This window comes from Nicotiana attenuata, chromosome 5 (genome assembly GCF_001879085.1).
Source record: "Nicotiana attenuata strain UT chromosome 5, NIATTr2, whole genome shotgun sequence".
Classification (NCBI taxonomy): domain Eukaryota; kingdom Viridiplantae; phylum Streptophyta; class Magnoliopsida; order Solanales; family Solanaceae; genus Nicotiana; species Nicotiana attenuata.
Genome location: NC_031993.1, coordinates 42392583 through 42416208, shown reverse-complemented (window position 1 = coordinate 42416208; position 23626 = coordinate 42392583). Strand labels below are relative to the sequence as shown.

At 36.9% G+C, this 23626-nt stretch overlaps 3 protein-coding genes across 4 annotated transcripts; 1 reads left to right on the top strand and 2 right to left on the bottom strand.

Annotated features, from left to right (window-relative positions):
- LOC109225712 (BTB/POZ domain-containing protein At3g50780) lies at positions 1332 to 6116 on the bottom strand. The gene is made up of 2 exons (XM_019390477.1): positions 4560 to 6116; positions 1332 to 2733 (listed from the first exon to the last, which is right to left on the bottom strand). The coding sequence occupies exons 1-2, from the start codon at positions 5193 to 5195 to the stop codon at positions 1759 to 1761; spliced, it is 1611 nt and encodes a 536-aa protein (XP_019246022.1). The 5' UTR covers positions 5196 to 6116; the 3' UTR covers positions 1332 to 1758.
- On the top strand, positions 9200 to 10103 carry LOC109225711. The gene is made up of 3 exons (XM_019390476.1): positions 9200 to 9508; positions 9598 to 9894; positions 10005 to 10103. The coding sequence occupies exons 1-3, from the start codon at positions 9376 to 9378 to the stop codon at positions 10082 to 10084; spliced, it is 510 nt and encodes a 169-aa protein (XP_019246021.1). The 5' UTR covers positions 9200 to 9375; the 3' UTR covers positions 10085 to 10103.
- On the bottom strand, positions 10249 to 23417 carry LOC109225710 (histone-lysine N-methyltransferase SUVR5). Of its 2 annotated transcripts, none has more exons than XM_019390474.1 (12): positions 22967 to 23417; positions 20119 to 20700; positions 18766 to 19068; positions 18527 to 18637; positions 17563 to 17661; positions 13982 to 16795; positions 13672 to 13833; positions 13303 to 13419; positions 13133 to 13236; positions 12912 to 13049; positions 11064 to 11151; positions 10249 to 10657 (listed from the first exon to the last, which is right to left on the bottom strand). In XM_019390474.1, the coding sequence occupies exons 2-12, from the start codon at positions 20602 to 20604 to the stop codon at positions 10550 to 10552; spliced, it is 4530 nt and encodes a 1509-aa protein (XP_019246019.1). In that variant the 5' UTR covers positions 20605 to 20700; positions 22967 to 23417; the 3' UTR covers positions 10249 to 10549. The 2 variants fall into 2 exon arrangements, with proteins under 2 accessions (XP_019246019.1, XP_019246020.1); XM_019390475.1 differs by lacking the exon at positions 22967 to 23417 and adding an exon at positions 22712 to 22930.

Sequence of the window (23626 nt, the reverse complement as noted above, 5' to 3'; positions counted from 1 at the left end):
TCAAGATCGAGACCGGCTGTGATCGAGACCGAAGCGAGAAAAAGATCGAGCAAAATCGAAGGAAGCCTGCTACGTCGAATAACAGAAAGCCGAAATATTTGTGATCGAGCAAGGATCATGGCAGAAATCTCGGCACGTATCGAATCAGGACCGGTTATTTAGCCTATCATGGGATTTGCTTATGTAATTAGAATTGTACCATAAATAGGATTCCTCTACTATATAAAGAGGGTTCTAATCATTTTGTAATCATCATACATTCACGCATAACAAGGCAATATATTATATTTTCTCTTGCAAGCTCTGTTGTTCAAGTTCATACTTTTCAATAGCATACTCAGTTGGTTCGAGGGCAATCTAGCTCGAGGACCACAGTTGTTCATCACATTAGTTTGCTTTATTTACTATTAATTCCTAGCATTAATTTTTCTATTTATCAGTTTGTGCCAAGTAAAATCACATATCCTTAAAATCACTTGTAAGTTTAATTGTTATCCGACTTTAAGGGTAATCATCTATAATTACTTGCTCCACCCCTGAATAAACGCCAACACAAATCCTAATTAGTTGAATAAGGATCCAGCTACAAGCATGGTTTTATCACTCCACATCTTATAAATTGGACCACAAACGAAACACATAGTACCAAAGTCAAAAAGCATCATCAGTGTACTAGAGTTTTCATAATAAAACAATTTATGAGAGTATAGTTAGCATATCTGTGCATTGCAATTTTGTTACTTTTTTGTTTAACGATTTCATTTCTTTTTTAGGAGAAAAAGGAAAGATAACAAGCACATGAACTACCTTTATTTCTTTTCGCTCTTCCAAACTGGAAAAGCATATTGCATGGTAAAGGCTGAGTAAAATAGTTACTCCCTCCGTTTTAATTTATGTGAACCTATTTCCTTTTTGGTCCGTGTCAAAAAGAATGACCCATTTCCTTATTTGGAAATAATTTACCTTTATGCAATGATTTATAGCCACACAAAATATATGTGCCTCATTTTACACCACAAGTTCAAAAGTCTTCTCTCTTTTCTTAAACTCCGTGCCCAGTCAAATGGGTTCACATAAATTGAAACGAAGGAGTAATTATTAACTGAACCTTATTATGCTAACAGATTTATGCACAACTAAATGAGACAATTGGAATCGGACGAAGCCAAATAATGACGATCAGGAACATGCAAAAAGGGGTTCAAATGGCTCTGGACTTTGATTTTTGCCTGAGCTTTTAGTTTCTTTTTTGATTGAGTCAACAAGAAATCTGAATTTGGAAAAAAAAAACAAGAAATCTGAATGAGCATTTAAAAAAAAAAGACAAAATTAAGACAAATCTTTTTTGGTAACGTTATCATATCAAATAACAGAAAAAAAAACAAGCAAATTGGCCGTCAGACAGAAACCTGAACCCTGAACGATGAACTCTAAAATAATATGTTACATTAGCCATGGACTATTGGACTCTATGAAGATTTGATTCCAACTATAAATTCACACAACCAACTTGTATTACATACCTGTTACAGAATCACTAACACACCAAACTGGACAAATGAAATGATATTCCAAGATTTACAAAGGAATTCTTGGAATCAGTTAGACCTTATACGAATGAGCAGCTTATCCCTTCATTTACGAAAGCCGCTCTTAAAACACTTTACACCATTGAATTGTACAACCTCATCCTTTCTTGATTGCATAAGAACAAAAACACTGATCTTCAACAGTTACCATTACATAATATATCAGCTTCTAATGTTCTGTCACCTTTGGAGTCATCACGTGGTCTAATTGGCGGATATTTCCTGACTCTGCATATGGTCTGACAAAAGTCCGACGCCACCAGACCTCAAATGCTCTCTGAAGATTTGGACAGTTATCACCAGCCTTGAGGAAACTACCTAACCAAGAAAGTAAAATGCTCTGCTGCTCCTCTAGAGGTAGCGTTAGGATTGTCCTGCCAATTCCTTCCTCCACTACCTTACGGTCAAACGACCTGCATCCGTGCTGCAACCAGCTGTAGTCATTGATCAATGGCTGTAACCAGGTCTGTAACAAGAGGTTACGCGTGTCCTTAGACGGAAGAAGCTCCCCTCTTCCTATTCCTACAAAAAGCCTCGCTGTGATGCAGCTAACATGGTGGCGAGACATGATAGGTAGTTTTGTGTGCAGAGAAGCCAAGTCCTGCTGGCTAGCCCACATTACCGCAAAATCATCTGCTGCTTGCCTGTCGGTTAAAATTTCAAGCATCCACGAGAGGTTATCCGCCTCTAGAACCATCTGCTTCATTACTGGTTCTCTACATTCATTAGAGTTGTTGCTAAACTCAGGTTCAGCTGCTTGTTTGAACAGACCTAATACTGAATCCAGGCAACTTCTACACGAGCCATATATTATTTCATTATAACTGTCAACTGAGTCCGAGGAACTTGGAAGACTGTTATTCTCCCTGAGGAGCTTCAGTACGATGGATTTCATTTCGCGGCGCCCTCTCTCTTCATTACTTTTGAGCACTAGTTCCAGGATGTGAGAGAAAGTGTCCTTGTGAGGCTTAGAAATATCAGATGACACCCTTTTTAACACAGGGGTCACTCCGATTCCCTCACTCTGCAGCCGTAGGACTGATGAAACAACTTTCTCCTCTTCTTCTTCCCCAACCCATGGTACTGCTTCCAAATACTCTAAACATGACTGCATGCATGATTTAAATCCAAGTTGTTCTGCTACCTAAAATGCAATTCTGAGTTAGGAATTGTTTACTAATTCGGAAGATAAAACATCATAGGAATATCCAATTACCATGATTAATGAGGATATAAGAATGATTTGCATGCAAATAAAACTGAGAATTTACGGATTCAGAGGGAATATTCAAGAAACTAAAATATTGAAGCTTCAAGGAATGTGTAAGAATACGTAGAAATGGTCACAAACTTTGGGTAAGGAATTGGTTCAATTAAGCTCCATTTAAAACTAGAATATTAGTACTAATGCAATAACCAGAGCAGACATATTCCTGTTATGACACTAATATCATTTTATAGTTAAAAGCTAAGCATTTGTTGAACACCTGCAGTTGATGATTGAATGTCAAAGCATACATACCTATCCTTTTAATCAATTAGACATTCAAATTCTCCGATGTTATCTATCCAACAACTACTGCCCCTAAATCAAGTGTACGTTAGCTTATACTACACAAAAATCAACCATATGCTCTAACTCACATACACCTCTGTGCGAGTTTTCTGAAACAAGAACAACAACAACAACAACAAACCCAGTTTGATCCCAGCAGTGGGGTCTGGGGAGGGTAGTCTGTACCCAGACCTTACCCCTACCTAATGCAGGTAGAGAGGTTGTTTCCAGCCTTTCTAGCATTTGATAATCCCCAATTGCAGTTAACAATTGAATTTCAAAATGTATATACCTATCCGTTATCAAATAGCCTAGATAGCAAGACGCGTCTAATTCAAATTGTCTAATGCTAGTATATACAAGAACTTCGCCTCGACCAAACATCAGACATTACAATATACAGTACAATAATCGACCATATTTCCTAACTCTCGGGCATCTCTTTTAGGATTTCTGAGGGAGCTTAAACGAAGTTTCTAACACTATTTAAGACCTTCCTATTAAAGCCATCACTGAATTTTTAACCACATACACAAGCAAGAAACCCATACTTGCATTAGAGACACCACTCCCCACACCTCCCCGACAAAAAGGTTTTCACAGTTCACCTTCCTCAGACAGCAAAAAACTCATTTGATTAGCCTGAATATATATTACAACGAGGTTTTCATATTGATTTCATTAGTGTTATCCGGCTATAATCTGCAACCATGTCACACTTGACTACAAAAACAAAAATTTGTTTCCTGCATCGGTAAACAGGAACAGAGTATCATGCATCTGATGGAGTTGTGAGAGTGTTGGGGCAGTCTAAATCTCTCTCACCTGTGGGGGCACATAGTATGAGAAAGCGAGAGAGAAATTATCTAAAAGCTTTCCTTTTAGTATGCTTTTCTTTTTTCACTTATGTTTCTAGAAATCATCAGCATGCTAAATTCATACCACTTACCAGCATCATCTACTAGCTAACATAATCAAATCTACACTATATGAAGTATATTGATCAGCAATGTAAGTAGCAGAGAGCTAAGTTGATGTTTCCAATATTATGCATGTCACAGCAATTGTCTGAATTGAAACGAGCACGAAAAACAGAAATTGCTTTTGAACCGTCTATGCTTCATCTATAAGCAGCTTTCTATAAATTTGTTGATCACTATAAACATATAGAAGTGAGCTATGTCAGGTATACAGAAACATAGCATATTTGAGTTGCATTTACAATATGAAACAATAGAACTTTATGAGGAACTGTTGATTTAGGTTAACTACTTGCCTCAACAAAACATTAGGCAGTTACTCTTTCTCAAGAAAAGAAAACAATAGGCGGTTACTCTAAAATATAAGCAGCAGTTCTAGTGGAAAAACTCAGACATATATACAAAAGGAAATCGACTCCAAGATTTCCAAATTACCTTGATAATGCGCAGAACACGAGAAACACTTTGTTTGATCAACCGCTGCTTAAATTCTTTGCAATACATGAGGCCGACGGTTTCAACATATATCTCAACATCCTCACAATCATCAATTTCAATGCAAGGAAAAACCGGCTGCTGTTCTGATATTTTATTAGCAAAATAACTGCTATTTTCTACCAGAATATTCTTGTGAACATTCAACTTCACAGTGAACCCCTGCTTTCCTAGCAAGATTACCCTGAGATCACTAGTTCCCGGTTCACCAAACTCAATCGATACTTTCCTTGGTACATTTTCAACCTTTGATGGAGGCGTTCTCTCTGCAGGCACCGATGCACTAACAACAGGTGTATCAGAACTAACACCTCTTTTGTCATCAGAAACAATACCTGACTTAGGTGCTGCACTAGCCGGTCTTTTCTCAGTTACTGAAGTATGTTTCTTGTGAACCGGGGTTTGGGTTGTAGGAACAGGAGATTTGGGCTTGTTTAAAGGATTCTGTGTTTTGAGGCTCTTCTGAAACACATTGGGAGAGGGACAACACCAGAAACCCTCTGGGGTCACAGCAATTGGAACATTCCTAATTTTGGTTTGGCCTTGTTCTACCTTTCTAACTCTAATTTCAGCCATTCTTGGCAAAACTCAAAGAATAATTAATTCACTTATATGACATTTCCAGTGAAAACAAGAATGTGGACACCTAATTAAAGACTAAACAATGGCTTCAAAATCCGCTATATGTTATCAAGTTGAAAACTCAAAGCTAAGAAACTCTTCGATTACAAGAATGAACATATCAGGATTATGACAAAACATCAATTGTACTGAAAAACTTACAATAAAGAAAAAAAAGTTTCTTTCTTTATTAATCTGAAAGAGGACAGCAAACAAAAGATTAAACCTTTAACAGTATAGGTCTCAAGAAACAAACACAATTACAAAAAAGAAAGAATTTTTGAAACTCACCAGTCCCAAGAGCTTCTTAAAAAGCAGGAGAAAGGGATTCTTGAAACACCCAACTCGAGGAAATTGTTAAAGAAAAGAACAAACACTCACCTACAAACAGAAGAGCTATATCTGAGAATTTTTTGAAACTCAATATCTATCTTTAATTTTAAGAGTCCAAGAGAGCCACTGAAAATGATTGAGTGTAGCTTTGATGTCAAGCATCAAGGGAACCACTAAAACAGAAGATTTAACAGAGTGGAATGATGAGTTCCTATATGTATGTTTATATATATTTTGGAATTTTAAATTAAATAAAAAAGAATTGGGGTCCAAATGAAATAAAGAAAACACGACACAAAGCGAGAGTGATGGCTTATGCGCTGTGTTTTGCAACTTTATCGCTTTGTCTCACTGATGATGCTTTTCTTTTTTTTCTTTTCTGTTTTAATGACACTGTACTTGTGGGTCTGAGAATTTTATCTTTTCTCTCTCACACACACACACACAGTAAGAGGAGACGCTCTTTGTCTCTCTACAACTGAATGATCAAACGAGACAGGCATGCATTTGGGTTGTCTTCTCAAAGTCCTAATCTTGCTTTTGCTTTTTTTGTTTTTTCCTTCCTCATTTTCTTTTTTAGAAAAAAAGATTTTCTCGGTTTGCTTTTCTGGGTCTTTGCAGGATTGATTCTCCTTAAATTATTAGCAATATAAAAAGAATAGGAATTTTGAGAAAAGGAAATCACTATCGTTTTCAAACAAAACATGTACATTGAAGTTAACGAAATGACAATATTAGCCTCGAAGCATCTCCAAAAGTAAGATTATAAGAACAGATGTAATAATCCTAATCGAGTTTAAGTTTTATATATGTGTAAAATTTCTCATTACTAATTAAATTGACTTTGAAATCAAGATTTTTATTAAGGGATATCAAAATATAAAAAAATTAAAAACATAAAAAACTACCAAAATTCAATAATATAATAAATATGCATAAAATAAATAATTTCACCTAGTAACACTGAGTAATTTTTTGATAAATTAAAGGAGAATTTTTTTTTTTTTGGTTTCCCACCCGGTGTCCGGTACCTGCATTGGAGCCCGACTATATCCGGATTTGCGCCGCGTAGGGCCCCATTCGGGGGGAAGCGCTCCCTACCAAGGATTTTTCCATACTGAGGGCTCGAACTCGAGACCACTGGTTAAGGGAGGAGCAGTCTCATCTACTGCACCACATCCTTTGGTGGTAAGGGGTATCATTTAAACGTGACTCCGACACAGCCTACAAATAACTTCGTACCAAACCTAATATAGTAAACCTCGTAAATAATATAACAACCTACTATATCTAGTTAAATTACACAATCAAGTAGCAGTGTATATAACTAAAATTTCAATTGTTTTTGTTTTGTTGTTGTGGGGGAGGGGGGGGGGGGGGGAGCGGTAATTTGGGCATCTTGATGTTGAAAATGGTACACAACTTTGCCGTAGGGATAAAGGAAAGAAATTAATGGATGGAACTCCAAGAAGTGGACTTATATGGGGTACCATTAATTTTTCCTTTTATTAAAAGCATCTTTGATTCTTGACTATTGAAATCTGCATGTGGGTATACGTGAAGCAAAGCTTGGCATTTCTAGTTTTGTGCCCTTTGTTTAATTTGTTGAAAATAGCATTAGTTGTTTTCTTTGTTTCCCGTATTGGTATTGAGTAAGTTTTGACCAAGGGAACTTAAGCATTTAGCATAACAAGAGAGAGGTATTTAAAGTTGACAATATCAAAACTATAGTTTTGGTTTCTTTTTCTAACTTTTTTTTGTCTCTACCCACTAACTACTAAAGAGTAAAGTCCCTAAAAATTAATTATTATTTGGATTGTATGGAGTAATTGACATAAAGATGACTTTTGTCATGATTGGAGTTTAGCCAACAAACTCACTACTCGACGAATATTATTGCCAGTAAACATCAGTTACTGTTTAATCTAGTTGTTTATCATAGTGGAGTGGGGCTAGCAACTTGGCGCTTAACTGGGATAGAATCATTGCATACGTTACTACTAGGGGCGGAGAAATGGTTTTAAAAAAATATTTAACCACCCATATTATCCATTAAAAAATGGAATGGATAATGAATTTTTTAAGAACGGGTCAAACATAGATAAAATACATATTATTCATTTAGAAAATGGTTAAGTATTGAGTTTAACTTTTACATTTGTAAAGCTTCAAATTAGGGATTCCTCAAGTTTGGGACTCATATATATTATCCGCCGGTTATCCCACTTTCTATCCGTATTAAACATGGGTTGGTTAGATAATTTATCGTTTTTTCATTACCCATTTTGACTCGTTCCATATCCGACTTGATCTGCCTGTTTGTTACCCCTAGTTACTATGACTCATTCCCCAACTACCTTAAAAAGTAAAAAATTACTTATCAAATAACCTATTTAAATCTTAGCAGTTAGTAAAAAATAAAGTGAGATCATAAATCAATAGGACAATGCAATAGTGAAAGAGGGTGCAATGCAATAGGGCTTTTAAACTTTGTTTCCAAGGAATTAATATCAAAAGAAAATTGGAGAAGGGGACCAATGTTATCTTTAGGAACATGCGCTATGGCTTGTTGTGAAAGTGCAATTATAGGATGTGCAAAGTGATGATGACTATGTGGGTATATGCACACTTTTTTTATATCCTTTATAACAATTTATTATCACAATCAAGTTTATTTGGGAACCACTTTTTCATGTTATTGTTATAAAAAATAAAAAAAATATGATTGTAGTTAGAGAATGAGAAAAATGTAGCAACATGTCCTCATCATGAATAGCAGTGTCCAAAAAGAAGTCCATACCTAAGCCTACGCATATATCACTTTGATATAATATTGACCCCATTTATTGGCATTTTCTATCATTCTAATTCTAATTCTAATTCCTTTGTATGCTCCATGTGGGGAGTGGTATCTTACAAAATCTGTGTGCCTCACTTGAAAACAGCCTTACTTAACCCCATCTTCATCGTGGGAATGGACTTTGTTTAAGAATCTGATGATATTCCTGAGTTGGCGGAGGACATTCTTTTGTTTATTAGCCAATTATTTTTTTTTTAAAATACCCAAGAACATTGCCTTTCTTTGTTTTCAATTTTAAACATCTTGAGATCCCAAATCTATTTTTGATAAATAGTTGTTCTTCTTCTAATTGAATATATTCAAAAACCATGTAAAATAACCCAAAAACTATGAAATTTAATTTCAAAACAAAATGTTGGCGTTTAAATTAGCGAGAGGACATAAAATTACACTTAAATAGCAATATCACCATTATTAAATATTATACTACCTGTTAACGCAAGAATTAAAGGAAATTAAAACTGCTATTGTTTCTTTGTTCTCTAAAGAAAAGGTAGTGCAATTAGTTTCTTTTATAGACATGGATGAAAGAAAGTCAAACATGAAAATTTGGTGAAAGGGAATAATTCCAATTCTTGAAAAATTATTAGAGAGGACAAGTCCTTATAATCCTGTTGACAGTTTAGCTTGTTTCTCTCACTAGATTTGTCATTTACTCGAACGCCATGGAAGTCAATAGAGAAAGCATGTTTCGAGGCCAACATATATTAACTAGTGATTCATGTAAAAAAAAAATTAACAAAAAATTATCCATAACACAGAGAGAAACAAACAAAGGTAGATGCAAAAGTCCCAGTCAACATTTCATGACATAATAAAATAAACTTTGTTGTTATTAATGAAGAGTAGGACAACTTTTGCTGAATTTACTCTTAGATGGATTGTGCTAAGAAACTGCAAAAGAAAAGTCAATGCTTTACGTGAATAACAATAGATCCAAACATGGAAGCTGAATCATCTTCTCAAAAACCTCATATGCAAATGGCAGTATCAAGATTTTCAGTTTCTAGCTGCTCTTCTCTTTTAATGGCTTTCCTTTTTGCTCTGTCTGCCTCTTTCCAATTCAATGACCCTGGTAATCCTGTTCTATTTTCTTATTGAGAACTGAAATTCCAAAGTGTTTCATCAGCAGGTTTCTCATAGAGGGGTTTTCCTTGGTTTCAGATTGGTATTTGTGGTTTCCTCTATATGCAATGGCTTGCCTTGTCAACGTGGTCAATGGAGTCCCTAAACTCACAAAAACAGCCAAAATTGCACTCTTGTTGGGAATCATCTTATTCCTCAAAGTTGTCATTGAAGATGTTCGTTTTCATCAAGGAATAACTGGACTTTGGTCATTAGATATGAGGGAGAGAGTTGTCAGGGAAAAGCTTGGAAGTGGACTTGTTATTCTTTCCATGTCTTTAAGACTACTAAAATCAGACACTGATAATCCCTCACTTGCAAACCATGTTAAATTTGGTAATTTTCCTAAATGTCTTTTTCCTAGTTTGACTCTCATATGGTTATTAGTTTTTGCTTTTTATTTTATTGATTGTCCACCATGTCATGCATCTGCTTTTCTATTGCAGGACAATCAATGTTGGTTGCAATAGGTTATGGCCTGTCCGTTGCTTTCTTCTTATTCTCAAAGCCAGAAATGAAGTTTTAATCTCACTGTCCTCTTCCCTTTTGTAAATACAAGTAATAACAACTCCCACAGTGTACTCATCCTTCACATAAAGTATATACTGTCCTCTTTGAACAGCAATTTGTAGAGATTCAACATCCTAACTGTAGGGGTTCTTTGGGGGAAGGGGTTTATCCTTATTGTGATAATGATAATAACCCCAGGGTTTACCATACGGACATTTCTGATTATAATGGAGTTGCTACAGAGGAAGAAAAATGAAATGGGAAAAGCTACAAAAACCTATGATGGTAAAATTCAATACTACATCACAGACGGGTGTGACAAACTAGGTCACAGAAAACCCATTTGATATTTGCCAAGGAAACCTAAGGACATTTACAAACTTTTCGCTTCCTGCAAGAAACACACCAGGCCTCTGCATTCCAATCTCTACAGATTTTTATTGCATGACGCTTTGAATGCACAACATGTTAAGAAGAGGATTTAGTAAAGACGTCCCCTGCAATTGGAAGATCCACACAGGCATGGAGACCCTTCTCCAGGCAATAGTTTGTATCTGTAATTATAGGTCAGTTCTTCACCTGCAAGTATCTGCTCAAGAAGTCGAGGGGCCACAATGAGTCAGAGAAACAAAAGGCAAAGTGAAGAGGGGGAAAAACGTATCAGAGCCGTAGAGTAAAAATTTACCCTCACCCGTTGTTCACACCAAATCAATGATTGGAAGACACTTGTCTTGCATAACCCACACTTATCAGTTAATCATGGTTAATTGGCATGTATTCTTTCTTAATTTTTAATTCCTATGGTTAAATTGCATGATTTGGTGTAAGCACCAGGTGCAGGTAAGTTTTAGCAAGATGAATTCAAGTACCCAAAATTTCCAGTTCAACAAATAACGCAAGGACGAACAGTGATCTTATCTTTTCAAAATCTTAGTGATCATAAAATTGTGCATGGTTACTGGACCAATATCTACCAAAGAGGAGAGAGAACATACATCTCGACTTGCATAAAAACCAACGTGTGCAAGCTGATAATCCATGCTTTCCACAAGAACTTGGTAATTCACGAGATTCGGCGAGCAACTAAAGTAGCAACAAATAAGAAACCAAAACTTTGTAAGAAATTTACTGAAAGCAATGTGAAACAAAATTACACACCAACTCATCACCAACAGCAGGAAACACAAATCAGATGCAAAAACTCGGCACAATCATCAAATAATTTTCAGTTATATATATTTAATTCTCTCAGCAATACCCAGGTGGGAGCACAGAAAGGCAGAAGAGAGAAAGAGTTGTAGAAGCACCCAATGATCACCTCAATAACCTAATGTTTTAGAACAAATTTAGCGGAATTGAAAACAGAAATTATGCATTGTACACAGTTGCAGCAAACAAACTGATCACTAGAGTATACTGGCCGAGCAAATATTCAGAACATAAAAGGACAAACAAACAGTTAATTAGTTAGTGTATCTTCATTGTGATGGTATTCTTGCAGACTACTTAACAGTGCTTTAGGTAAAAGAAGACCTTCTTTCTTTATGCCAAGTTGGAGTAGAACTTAGTAGAATTTTTACTAGTAACTGAATTTTGATTCTCTTATTGCAATAAACATATTTATTGGCTTAATGTACTGACCATTTTAAGTGCCATTTGGCATTATAAAGCATTTTTGAGTTGAGATATTCCATCTCATACAAAAAGTTGTAAAGTATTAGTATCCCACATTGGTTTGTGCATGAGTTGTAATCTCCTCATATGGTCTTGGACATTCCCACAACTTGGGCTAGCTTTTGGGGCGAGTTCGATCCAAGATCCATATTCAGACCATTCGTATCACAGCCGCTTCTCAAAGTTGGTTCACCAATGAATCATGATATGTTACTTATCACTCCAAATATCCAAGCTCCGGCCCACGTTGGTTAAGTGTACTAGGATGTAGTCCTCTTGTATGGTCTTGGACAACCTCACCACTTGAGCTAGCTTTTGGAGTGAGTTAGACCAAGGTCCATTTTCTCAACAAAAAGAATGGACCAAAGTAAGCGAAAGCAGAGGGAAGAAGAGGAAAAAGAACATGGAATGAGCTTAATCAAGGATCTAGTTAACCTCGGGTCAAGCTCAACCGTTAGCAAGGAGAGATTACTTACTTTTTTTACAAGAATGATTTCACCCATAACATATTGATGAATTCCTTATCAAAGACATGTTTGCATGCTTAAAAATGTGATACGTTATAGAATTCCAAAACTCAAGTAAAAGCTAGGTAAGTCTTACTTATTTGATAAACTCAAGGGCAAATATACAGGGGTATCTCCATGTGATGGTATTTTATCTATGTTGACAAGCTCGACATTTTCACATTTTGTATCAGATTACCACAAACAGCTTACTAAAGATATACATTATAAAGAAACGTAGCGTTTTGTTCATGCCCATAGGCCATAACGTCATCTATCCTAGGACTATTTCAAAACATTGTGCCTCACTATCCATGCCGACGTTACATCAAAAATACATTTTTCAAGCCGCTGATTAACTTTACAATCAAATCTAAGAACTTCATTAGCAACTGCTATCACCTGCTTACTGATTTTGATGTATTTATCATCAAGATATAGTTCAGTCAACCTTTATCTGTGAATGAATGCGTGGGCTGATAAATCAAGCTTGAAGCTTTATTCTTGTCATTACTTAAACAAGTTAGCCAAAAATGCAACTAACCTGGTCTTTGCCTTTACTTTTACACTATTATAGAAGCTGATGTCCAAATATAATGCAAATTGACACAGTTATAACCACATTGAAATTAAATCAAATCAAGAAGAGAGTTGCAATAGTACCTGTGGTTGATGTAACGGGAAACGTTTCCATAGTTAGTAGCATCAATTACATATGGCGCTTGCCCTTCAATCAGTCTGCTCATATCATTGACGTGAGCATCTATCTCCAAGATGTACCCGCAACCTTCTCTGCCATACCTACTCAAATAGGACGGAGCCAGATATAAATAAGGTGCAATAAAATGCAACAAAGCAATTTACCAAGTAGAATGTGTGCCAACCTATTGCGTCTTTTATTTGCTTCCTGCTCATCAAGTACCTCTCCGACATATTCACACACAAATGTCCCGCGAAGGATTGCTTCTCTTGCCCTGACTGCCCATCCCTGTGAGCCAAAATGGTAAATAGCTAGAGAAACTAACCTCTTGATAGTTTCAGATCAGAGCATTACCTTTGTCTCGGTTTTGTATATTTCTAGCTTCACACGCAATCCATTCTGCAAAACCCGATTCTGGCAAGATTTACTGCAAGAGCACCATTGATTGCATTCATAGACTAGGTAGCCCTCCTGATAATGAAGTTAGACAGTCAGGCAGCAATATGCTAATCGAATCAAGCACATCCTACAAAATTTCTAACATCATGTATGGTGATTGTAGTTACACTCTCTCAGCCAACACAGTTATCAGACAAATCCAGGTTATTGAGCAGAAGATAGTACACAAGGCATCCTAGAGTAAGTAAGTATCAGCAAAAATCACTAAAGAACTACGTAAGTCACAAGAATATGCAACACTAATCAAAAGAAAGTATCTTTTACCTCCAACATTATCCGACCTCTCTCATCATACGGGAACCTTCCACACATAGGCTTCCCATAAATATCTTTTGCGTCCTCGTAGTCATTATCAAAAAGATAAATATGATTACAAGTTTGAGAAGAGCATGCTGAATTTGGACAAGAACACCCCAATTGGTAACTCTGCCGTAAAATAGAAAAAACTGATTTAGAGAGGAGAGAGAGTGAGCGAGAGAGAATTTAACAACTTAAGATTATGAAAACCACTTGTTCTGGTGCTTGGCCGGATGAAATGGAAGTTGCATGGCTACTAGAAGTCAAAAGAAGTTACCCCTATTTCAAGACCAACGGATTGATCAATCAACGATTTGGTTACATAAGTAAAGGTCTCCCAAGGAAGAGAACTCGTGGAAATTTGGCCATCGGAACCATCAGCAAGAATGTGGAGGGAGGCAAAAAGATTTTCTTCCACCACACACGTTATCGGAACTGATTCCTGTTCAAAGCTTATGTCATCACACAAGAGAATAGTTTTGTCGGACGGTTCATGCTTGAACTGTTGAGAATCAATGACGTAGTGACACTCATCCATTGTCCACTCACTTATAGTGAAATTTGGTCGAATACTGCTGGTTCTATTCACTTGACCAGGAAGGGGAAGTAATGAGGATACTATGCAAGGATCACGAACAGGTGTACATCCTTTGGGGCAAATGAAACCATCTTGGTGCCAGCTTACAAGGATATTCTGCTCACTACACAATTTTGCTGCTTTGAGATACATGCGCTCCGGCAAAATTCCATAGGTTGCTTCTAGTGAGGCTTGGAGGCTAACTTTACAGCAAGTAATCCGAGCTATTGATAAGATGTCTAAGTTACTTGGCCGTGGCTTTGTTCTCTTAATCTCAGCAAACAGTATCTTTGCAATATCCAGGCAGTGGGGATCTGCCAGTCTACCTAGACCAGCTGTCTTGGTTGCACTAGGTTGAATCATAGATTTTCCACTAATCATGGAGTTTGATGACAAGATGCGTCTCTTCATATTCTGAGCATTTCTGTTCCTAATCCTATATGCTATAGATCCGAGACCCTTCTTGAATTTCGGACGGCTAAGTCTTCCTGACTTTAGTTTATAAGCATAGAAACGGATGCCTCTCTTTGAGATATGAGAGCCAACAGAATTAGGACCCATGTGAGCAGCCTGATGATGGCGGCCTAGATCAGGTAACAAGTCAAATTTCAGGCCACAAAATCTGCAGATGAATTTTCGGAAACCAGACTGGTTCTCAAAATTAATATTCGGTGCAGACACTGACTTGCCAATATCAGGCTTCTCTGACGAATCTTGAGTTACGGAAAAATGATGCTGTTGAGCAGTATGAGACAACCTAAAACTGGCAGGATGTGCGGCGAGCACGTGGGACCATAACTCCTCTGAGTTCCCAAAATTGCTAGTACAAGGAATACACTGGAAAAGCATGCAATTTTCAACAAACTGCGAATGATGCCTCTCCTGCATGTGAGCTTCCAAAACTTTCTTATTAGTAAAAGATTCCAGGCAGAGTGCACATGCATAACCCCTGAACAGCCATTGAGCTTCCTTTTTATGATTGTCCATCCAGTGTGTGCCAAGCACATGCTCATCTGGAAACATTTCTGAGCAAATTTTGCATTTAATGATATCATTGTGATCCTGGTCATTATCTGTAATCCTTAATATTGGACTTGGTTCTTCGATGTGAGGGGAAGCTTGTGCGTTTTCATTAGAGCAAAAGCCCCAAACACTTTTCAGCCTCTCCTTTTCAGTACAAACTAACTTCATTAATAATTCACCAACCTTTGCATCTTTAGAAGCTTCAGATATGGCCCACTGGAATTGCACTTCTTTTGGGACTGGGTTTCTCAAAGAAAGTACACTTTTTAAAAGTCTATAGAAAAGCTCACAAGCTTGATGTAAATGCAACTTTTGATCCCTGGAGTGGCAATCCTTCAGAAGTTCTAAGAATACTTCCTTTGAAATTATCCTACTCTTGCCATTTCTCGCACGTTTAAGCCAGCTTGGTAAATGCTTCTCACAATATAATGAATATCGTTTTGGACCTTCTAGGCAAGGCTCACTTCCATGTGGCCACAATCCAATGCAATGCATCTCCGAACCACTAGGCTTAGTCTGCAAATGCTGACGAGTCTCAATCAAGTTGTTTCTATTGCAAGATGCTCCACCAAGAAATGAGATGGGATCAACTTGGAGCGGAGCTTCAACTTCTCCAGCGAGAATAATATCTCTGCAACTTGAAGTATCCAATCTAAGGACACTGTCCTCGTGCTTTCGCTTGTGTTTACTCTCTGGCAAACTGGAGCCTGATCCTTTTTCATCGTGGGGCCTGTGTTTCTTACAGAAAGAAGAGCCGCACAAGGCACGATGCTTACATTTAGTCCCAAGAACAGTGGTCCCTCCACACATAGGTGCATCAGCATGTGGCGATGCTTCCGCCTTAGTGGAGCTACTAGCAAAACGAGAGGCCAAGTGCACACAACAGTAAACATCACCATCACTTGCCCATCTAACACATTGTCTTCCTTTGGCTTCAATAAAAGCCACGCACTGGCGATTCTTACTCCCGTGATCAAAGGAAATACTAGTAACAACTCCATTTATAGGAGTCAGTTCCGCATCTTCCATCTGAATGACCTCAGAATTGTTTGCTTGAACAATAATCTCTCCCCATCTATCTGTCATACTACCGGGAGAACCACTTTGAGGAGCCTCTCCGAGAGAAATGTCATCTTTTGTAGGTTCAGAATCTAACAGTACATTGTTGGATACACTATGGCCACCAAGAACACTAGTGTCAATTCCAACAGTGACAGCCTGATGTGACTCTTGAAATTCCAGAGGCAAAGCATGTGCCTCAGCACGACGAACTTCAAGCTTGGGCCTCTTTCTGCTCTGCTGAAACTCCACTGCCAATGGGCTACCATTATTCGGTTGTTCAACATCTACACTATCAGATACAGGATGTGAAACTGAAAACCATTTCATAACCTCAGATCTGCAGTTCTTCCACTGAGAGTTCAGATCAAGATGTAATGCTTCAATTGGAAGTGAGTTCAACTCATTCCAAAGAAGAGAATCAGTCAATTCCTGAATTACAAGATAATAGGTTCAGTCTGTGCCAAGATATGAATATCAGAAAATTCAAAAGATTAGTTCAGCATCCATTCAACCAAATGAGGCTTCCACTAATATGGTAAAATGCTATTAAGGTAGAAATTGTTATCAGTGAAGCAGCAAATACAATCAAGGATTAACGAGTTCACATAAAGGAGGTGAAAGTATAAGTCAGTAACTGACACAAATACATCATTTCCCCTATCCAAAGTGGCAAAGGGAAGTTGGCTTCTGCTTCTTTTCTCTTTCTCTCTCTCTTTCTTTTTTCTTTTTGGGCTTCTGCTTCTTGATGATGGTAGTTTAGGTGTTTTCTTTTTTCCCTATTTCTTTCTTTATTTATTTTTATTTTTTTTTTTTGGGGGGGGGGGGGGAGGAGGGGGGTGTCGTTGGTGAGCAAGGACAGTGAAGCATGTTCTTATGTGTCAACAACAATCATACTTCAGTTCTTGCAAACTTCACATTCAAAGGCAGCAATCAGCTCTCAAAAGAGCAGCACCTATCCATATAACTGCATCAGTGGTGTAGAATAAAGTCTAAAGTCTTCCAATGTAACAAACAAAAACTCAATCATGAGAAGTCAAGTACACATATGTAATAGTTAATTAATCATTATTACCAGAAGCAATGAAATTTTCACTCAAGGAAAAGACCACAAAAGAATGGCAAAACAAACAATAAAAATTCAAAGCACAGATGTACAACAGAACGGGCACATATATGAGCATCATTTAGGGATTTACCTCCTTCAGCATTTCAATTGCTTCAGCACTGTTTGCATTCTGACAGCCCTGAATCCAAGACTCCATCGAAGATGTTTTTTTATATGACTTCAGTATCATCTGCAGAAGAAAGAGATTGTGTTATCCAGGCAGAAGCAAGAATAGCATTATTCCAAGCCGAGAAAGAATAGCATTATTCCAGGCCTAGCAAGAGAAGCATTATTCCAGGCCAAGCTAGAATAAGTACAGTGGAAGCCATCAGGAGTCAAACCCTGATTCTCTACAAATCACAATTATTTGCTTTGGCCTTTTTCCTTATTGTACATTTCTATCCTGTTCTGGACAACATACATTGTTGCATGGATGTTGGGTAAACTGAACTCATTTTACTCTCCACTTGACAAAAGTCGTATACAACGTAGCACGGACAAACATACATTATTGCATTCATTACTATACTTCATCAAGGAAAGTATTAACTCAAGGGATCCATTGGAAAAATCTTCATGATAAGACGCATGAAAGCCCAAAAAACCATGTTAGCACGTGTGTCGACTCATTGGTCAAAAAGTCAGCTGTCAGCCAATGAAAAGAAATTTCAACCAAGTTAGAGTTTGTCAACAAATTTGGCTAGTATCAAAATTCCAAAGTGTAGATGTTTTTGTCAGCCACAAAGGCCTACTTGGACACGACAACCTTTGGCAAGTGGTCATTCTACTTAGCTTAAAGATCAACAGAGGGTTCAACAAAATTGACAGTTAAAGATGACGGTTCTTTAACATCCAAAGAAGAAGAATCCACATAAGATGCATTACCATTTTAGAACAAACACGCAAAAGAATGGCACTGCAGTGTCAGAAAAAACAATGCAGTTCAGGAACCAGATTTTAGTGTCATGAACCACAAGGAGAGTGCTGGAAAAAGGAAACACAAAAAAGGGGAAACGTATGCATCTTTCTGTAGCTTCAAAGATGGGAGATTTTACATCATTAAGTTTCAAAAGCATCCTTCCGAGATCAGGATAATCCTTGCAGCGGGAAACCTCCATTGCGAATTCCTTCCATACCATCACATTGCGACCAGTCTCTTCTAGAGCCTACATGAGTCAAGTAACAATGTTAACTTAAAAAAGATGAAATAACAAAGTGAAAAACCAAGCAGGAATCAAACGTGAGTGTGTGTCTCAGTGTATCTCTATATATTATATGAGCTTCAAATGCAAACCTCTGCACGTAATTGATCAATAATATTCAGTATGCTGACAGCAAGTCTTTGCATGATAAAACGGTGAGCAAGAGTCAAGTCTTTCACCATTTTCACCCCAACTTTATGGGTTTTATATGCAATGGGATGTGGAAACTCATTGATTGGACGAACAAGGAGCACATCAGCCCACGAATAATTTCTGGTGCGAGGAAAGAATATCACAAGATATTTTTTCCTCTCATGTGTAGGCTTAGCTTTGAGAGTAGGTAATGGCCAATCAGCTCTTTTACATCTAATTCCTGCTTGCCACAAGCCCCTCCACTACAGAATATGCAAAATCAATAGAGAATCATCAGTAACCAATCTTTTGATTTGCTCTTTTTTTTTTTTTTAGGGGGGGGGGGGGGGGGTTGTTTCCTATTTGGTGCAGGGAAGGGGAGAGGGAGGTGGGGAGGGTATTGGAGTTGGGAAACAAAGGCAAAATGCGAATGTGCTTCCATAAAATTATAATTTACAAAGAGCACCATATTGTACACTAAAATTATTCCACAGTACTTTAGAGCATAGAAAGGAAATGCAAATTTGCTGCTTAAGATGGACAGACATCAATTTTACAAGTCGACCAACCAATTAAGTCCAACATCAATTTTACAAGTCGACTTTGCCTCATCTCATATGTTCCTTGATATTTTTACTTCTATTTTTGATTCATTTATATCTACTATGTAAAGAGAGGATCCCCTTTCGCATATTTAATTAGGATAGTTTGATAGATTACTGTGGTAGAGACATATATGTACATACTTTTGACACCATCTTGGTGTGCTATTGACAAAAGTTACTCAACTTCACCGAAAGAAAAGGAAGTAATGTGCCATGACAAAAGTCCTTTTTCAATAATTTCAGAGATCCCTCTTAGTACATGAAAAAAGGAAAGAAAGAAAATCTATAAATCAGCCAAAATGGTATCTTCATGATCTCACCAATCCACAGAAAACTTGATGTGACATTTTCAATCTGTTGCGTTGAAAGAGAATATGTCCTAGACTCACTAAAGGCTAATCGATGTGCAGAACATTCTTTTTTTAAAAGAAAATTGTTTTTCATTCTATACAGCTAAATGGCTTGGGCTCATGTCTAAGACTTACAAAGTGAAAATTGGGTTCGGTTTGACAACTCACACCTGGAACCACTTCCTTTGCCAAACAAAAACATGCAGGAACATGTTATGTTGCTATCTACTTTTAAAGATGATTTAAGCAAACACAAGAATTAACGGGTCCAACTAGGTCTCTATCAAAATAGGAAAAGCTCACCAAAGAGGTTATAGAGATATATACCGAGAGAAAATGACCAAATACCAATAATTACCTTGACCCAGACAGCTAGAGGTTCATCTTCTTCAAGCCACTTGGACTCGCAGGGAGAGGATCCCACCACCTGGTTAGTGTTAGGGACTCCAATTTCAATGTTGTCAACAACTGGCTGCAGGCGCTCAGACGCCAGGCCAGGTCTTGTAACATGGTCATGTTCCTCAACATTGTCTTCTCCAGAATCATGGAAATCATTCGACAGCATTTGGTTATCTCCTCCAAAATCATAATATGCATCTCTAGTAGGGAGCCCGTCTGGAGTTGGTAATTCCTCAACGGTGCATTGATGCCCATCTGCATTCTCTTCCTGGCACACCTTCGTATTAAGAACTATGTCATTGACTTTCACATCACTGGCTTGAATTTGTTCTGCATGTTCAAGGTGGTTTGATTTTCCATCATACATAAGAGTAGTTCCAGAGCCTTGTTGAGGGCAATCAGACTCCGTGACATAACGTACGTTGGAACATGGGAGCACTTCCATAATTGCAGAAAACAATCTTCACTGCCATACGATTGGTGTATGGTTTTGGTAATCAATTCAACCTCTATATTATATGCTAAACCCTGACCAGTATCCCTGGTTGAACAAGTAATCCAAAAATACTAAGAATAAACAAATTTACAAACCTCTGAGGCAAACTACATGCATACAGTTTATTTTCTTAGCAATAAGCTGTATAAATATAAGTTACTACTTTTTCCAATGCCAAATACAAGAACTTATGACAAACCAAAACATGCACCTATTTCAAGTTTTTAACTTGGTTGCATACAGAAGCAATGTCAATCTTTTGAATTAGAAGGCAGAATATTTCCAGACAATCTCTACTAATTCATCCATTAGAACTCAAATCTTAAAGCACGTGCCACACAGAGTTGGCATTTAACTGATTTAAACTAACTCTTCCGATTGAATTGAACTGTTAAAAATCCATTTAACTTGCAATTAACAAACAATTAGCAAATAGGCAACCAGCTGAATCTATTTCAGTAATTATACAATTCAACTTTCAGTAAGGGCTTATTCAAGCCGTCTTCTCATGGATCCAGTCTTGGTGAAATAATACATAAGAAGGTAACTTTCACGAGCATATTTGCTAGTGTCAAAAATCTCTTTTTCTTTTATGTTGCATGAAGAATTTTATTACCTTAAAAAATGTGTGTATTTATCATATTGCCTCTAATAATTAGTACTGTAGCTGAATGTATTTTACAAAATCTGCAACTAATTCAGCTCCCGTCATATTATTCGCACTTATATACCTACTGATCAAATACAATTTACGAAAAATAAATCTTTTAAAACAGCTAAGCATTTTGCTAAGAAATTTGAGCATATACTAGAAACTGGAATCTAAGTAGATAATCGAACTTCATTACCTATTATAGGTATTTTAAACTCAAAACAGCAAAGTTAAAGTTAAAGGGGGAAATTATGCACGCACACGAACACACAGAGACGCATATAATAATTTTCTTCAAGAAAGGAGATAGCTTTATTTTTAATGGGAGTAACAAGAAGGTATAATATATGCAAATTTTCAAATTTAAAGTTTTTCATAAATTAGTACGAGTAATGTTCTAAAATATTTTCTTTCTTATTTCCAGAAAACAGATCCCAAAAACCAATTTTAGACACATAGGGGAATTGCACAGTTTGTAGTTATGTTTTTGTCGCACTGGCTTAGTGCAAGCATTTATAAAATCTTTGATTACTTATAGAAAAAAATAGATCCCAAAAACGTATCAGGAATGAAAAAGAGAGAATTATATTTTATATCTGAAAGATTTGAGAGGAAAAATGCAGCATATTTTATCTTACAAAAGTCCTCACTTTCCTTCTTAATTATCTATTTTACTTTCTAGTAAGTTAGACTAATCAAAAAGTAACAAACAATGGAAGTAAGCTATCAAGATGAAGATGATGGGAAGAGAACAATATTAATAGCGATGCTATCAAGGCGAAGAAATTTCTGAAACCAAAACTAGAAAAAAATTTAATGCACAAAAAAAATATAAAGTAAATAATGCCCAATTCTATCAGTTAAATCAGTAAACTATCTCTGCTGGTTCAAGTCCTAATCCATGTCGAATCCCGCTCTACAAATTAATAATTCAACTGTTTCAACCGGAAAGCTTCAGCTGTCCATCTCAGCATCCGCTTCGCAGTCCACCTTTAATGGACTGCTACACAATTTAAGTTAGACCATAATTCATTCTAATTTCAACTGTAACTAATGACATGCACTGAAACACGACCAGAATTTCATGTCAATAGCTGGGAGTTACTAGGAAAACTGTAACACTTCAGAAAAAAATTTGCTTTAAACAAGTCATACTTGTACCACTACCAATAATCAAAGACAGCAGCTTCAAATCAATGTGTCTAAACTTGGAAATTAACAAATCAAACACAATTACAAAATGCTATATTATCTTAATTATCAATTAGCAGCAAGACAATAAGAACCCTAACTGTATCAAAATTGAATTGTTTGCACAGATCAAGAATGTACTATGACAAAGCCTAGTAACCAAAATTGAAAAGGTGGGTCCAAATTAAAAAGTACCAAATTGAATTGACCTACCCCAAATGCATGTATCAATCGTGCATGCCCTAGGAATCTTTGTAATTAGTCAATTAGAAAAATTAAATCAAAGGAAAGTGGGTTTTTGCTTTGGTACTTAAGGGTTTACTGGTGCATGTTGGTTGTCGTATTTGGGTATGAAGACATAGGTCCATGGCAACCCACAAATAAAAAATGTTACATATATGTATGTATATCAACACTAATATTGTCTATGCTAAAATACAGGTATGAAAGAGATGATAGGTAATGTACCTTTAAAGCAGAGATCAAAAATTTCTAAGAAATTTATGCAGTAGGTGCAGATTTGGAGATGGGGAAATTAGAAATTTTAGTGGGGGTGTCAATTTCGTTTTTTGACTAAGGAATTGTTGCAGTGCTAGGGGGAAAAAAAGGAAGATATAATAAATGCGTGGTGACCAGATTTTTATGCTAAAGAAATAATGGTCGATTGGGCACGTTCCAGGTCCAAAAAATATGTATAAGACAAACTTGAAAAAAATCGAAAGGGTAATAGGGAAGAAAGAAGAAGGGGCAAGATGACAGATAAAGTTTTGTTCAATACTTCAATTCTAACTATAGATGAAAAAGAAAATAAAATGGAAGTGGAAAAAACCTAAGTAGTCTAGTAGATTTATTAATGGAGTTTTTTTCGTGGGGCGTGCTAAGGGGGGTGTGGGGGGAGTGGGAGGGGAGTGTAGGTTAAGAAGCGTTAAGGCATGAGAAATTGAGAATTCCGTAACGTGAAGTGGGTCTAGATTTGGAAAATATATGGGTTGGTTAGTGGCTTTTATGGAATTTTAGCAAAAGAGAAATGCGGACATCGAGATGCGTTAAGCGACCGATTGGATGTTGTGCAGTAAAGTACACTTTCGAAGAAGGTTAAAATAGGAATTTCAATCCCGAAATTTTATA

What these genes read in the sequence shown, in the direction of transcription:
- LOC109225710 (XM_019390474.1), bottom strand. Translation starts at nt 20,604, where the DNA reads ATGGAAGTGCTCCCATGTTCCAACGTACGTTATGTCACGGAGTCTGAT. An exon ending in GCAAATAAAAGACGCAATAG is followed by an intron (nt 13,050 to 13,132) that starts GTTGGCACACAT and finishes CTATTTGAGTAG; the next exon opens with GTATGGCAGAGAAGGTTGCG. An exon ending in GTTTTTATGCAAGTCGAGAT is followed by an intron (nt 10,658 to 11,063) that starts GTATGTTCTCTC and finishes CTTCTTGAGCAG; the next exon opens with ATACTTGCAGGTGAAGAACT.
- LOC109225711 (XM_019390476.1), top strand. Translation starts at nt 9,376, where the DNA reads ATGGAAGCTGAATCATCTTCTCAAAAACCTCATATGCAAATGGCAGTA. An exon ending in TTTCCAATTCAATGACCCTG is followed by an intron (nt 9,509 to 9,597) that starts GTAATCCTGTTC and finishes CCTTGGTTTCAG; the next exon opens with ATTGGTATTTGTGGTTTCCT. An exon ending in TGCAAACCATGTTAAATTTG is followed by an intron (nt 9,895 to 10,004) that starts GTAATTTTCCTA and finishes TTTCTATTGCAG; the next exon opens with GACAATCAATGTTGGTTGCA.
- LOC109225712 (XM_019390477.1), bottom strand. Translation starts at nt 5,195, where the DNA reads ATGGCTGAAATTAGAGTTAGAAAGGTAGAACAAGGCCAAACCAAAATT. An exon ending in GTGTTCTGCGCATTATCAAG is followed by an intron (nt 2,734 to 4,559) that starts GTAATTTGGAAA and finishes ATTGCATTTTAG; the next exon opens with GTAGCAGAACAACTTGGATT.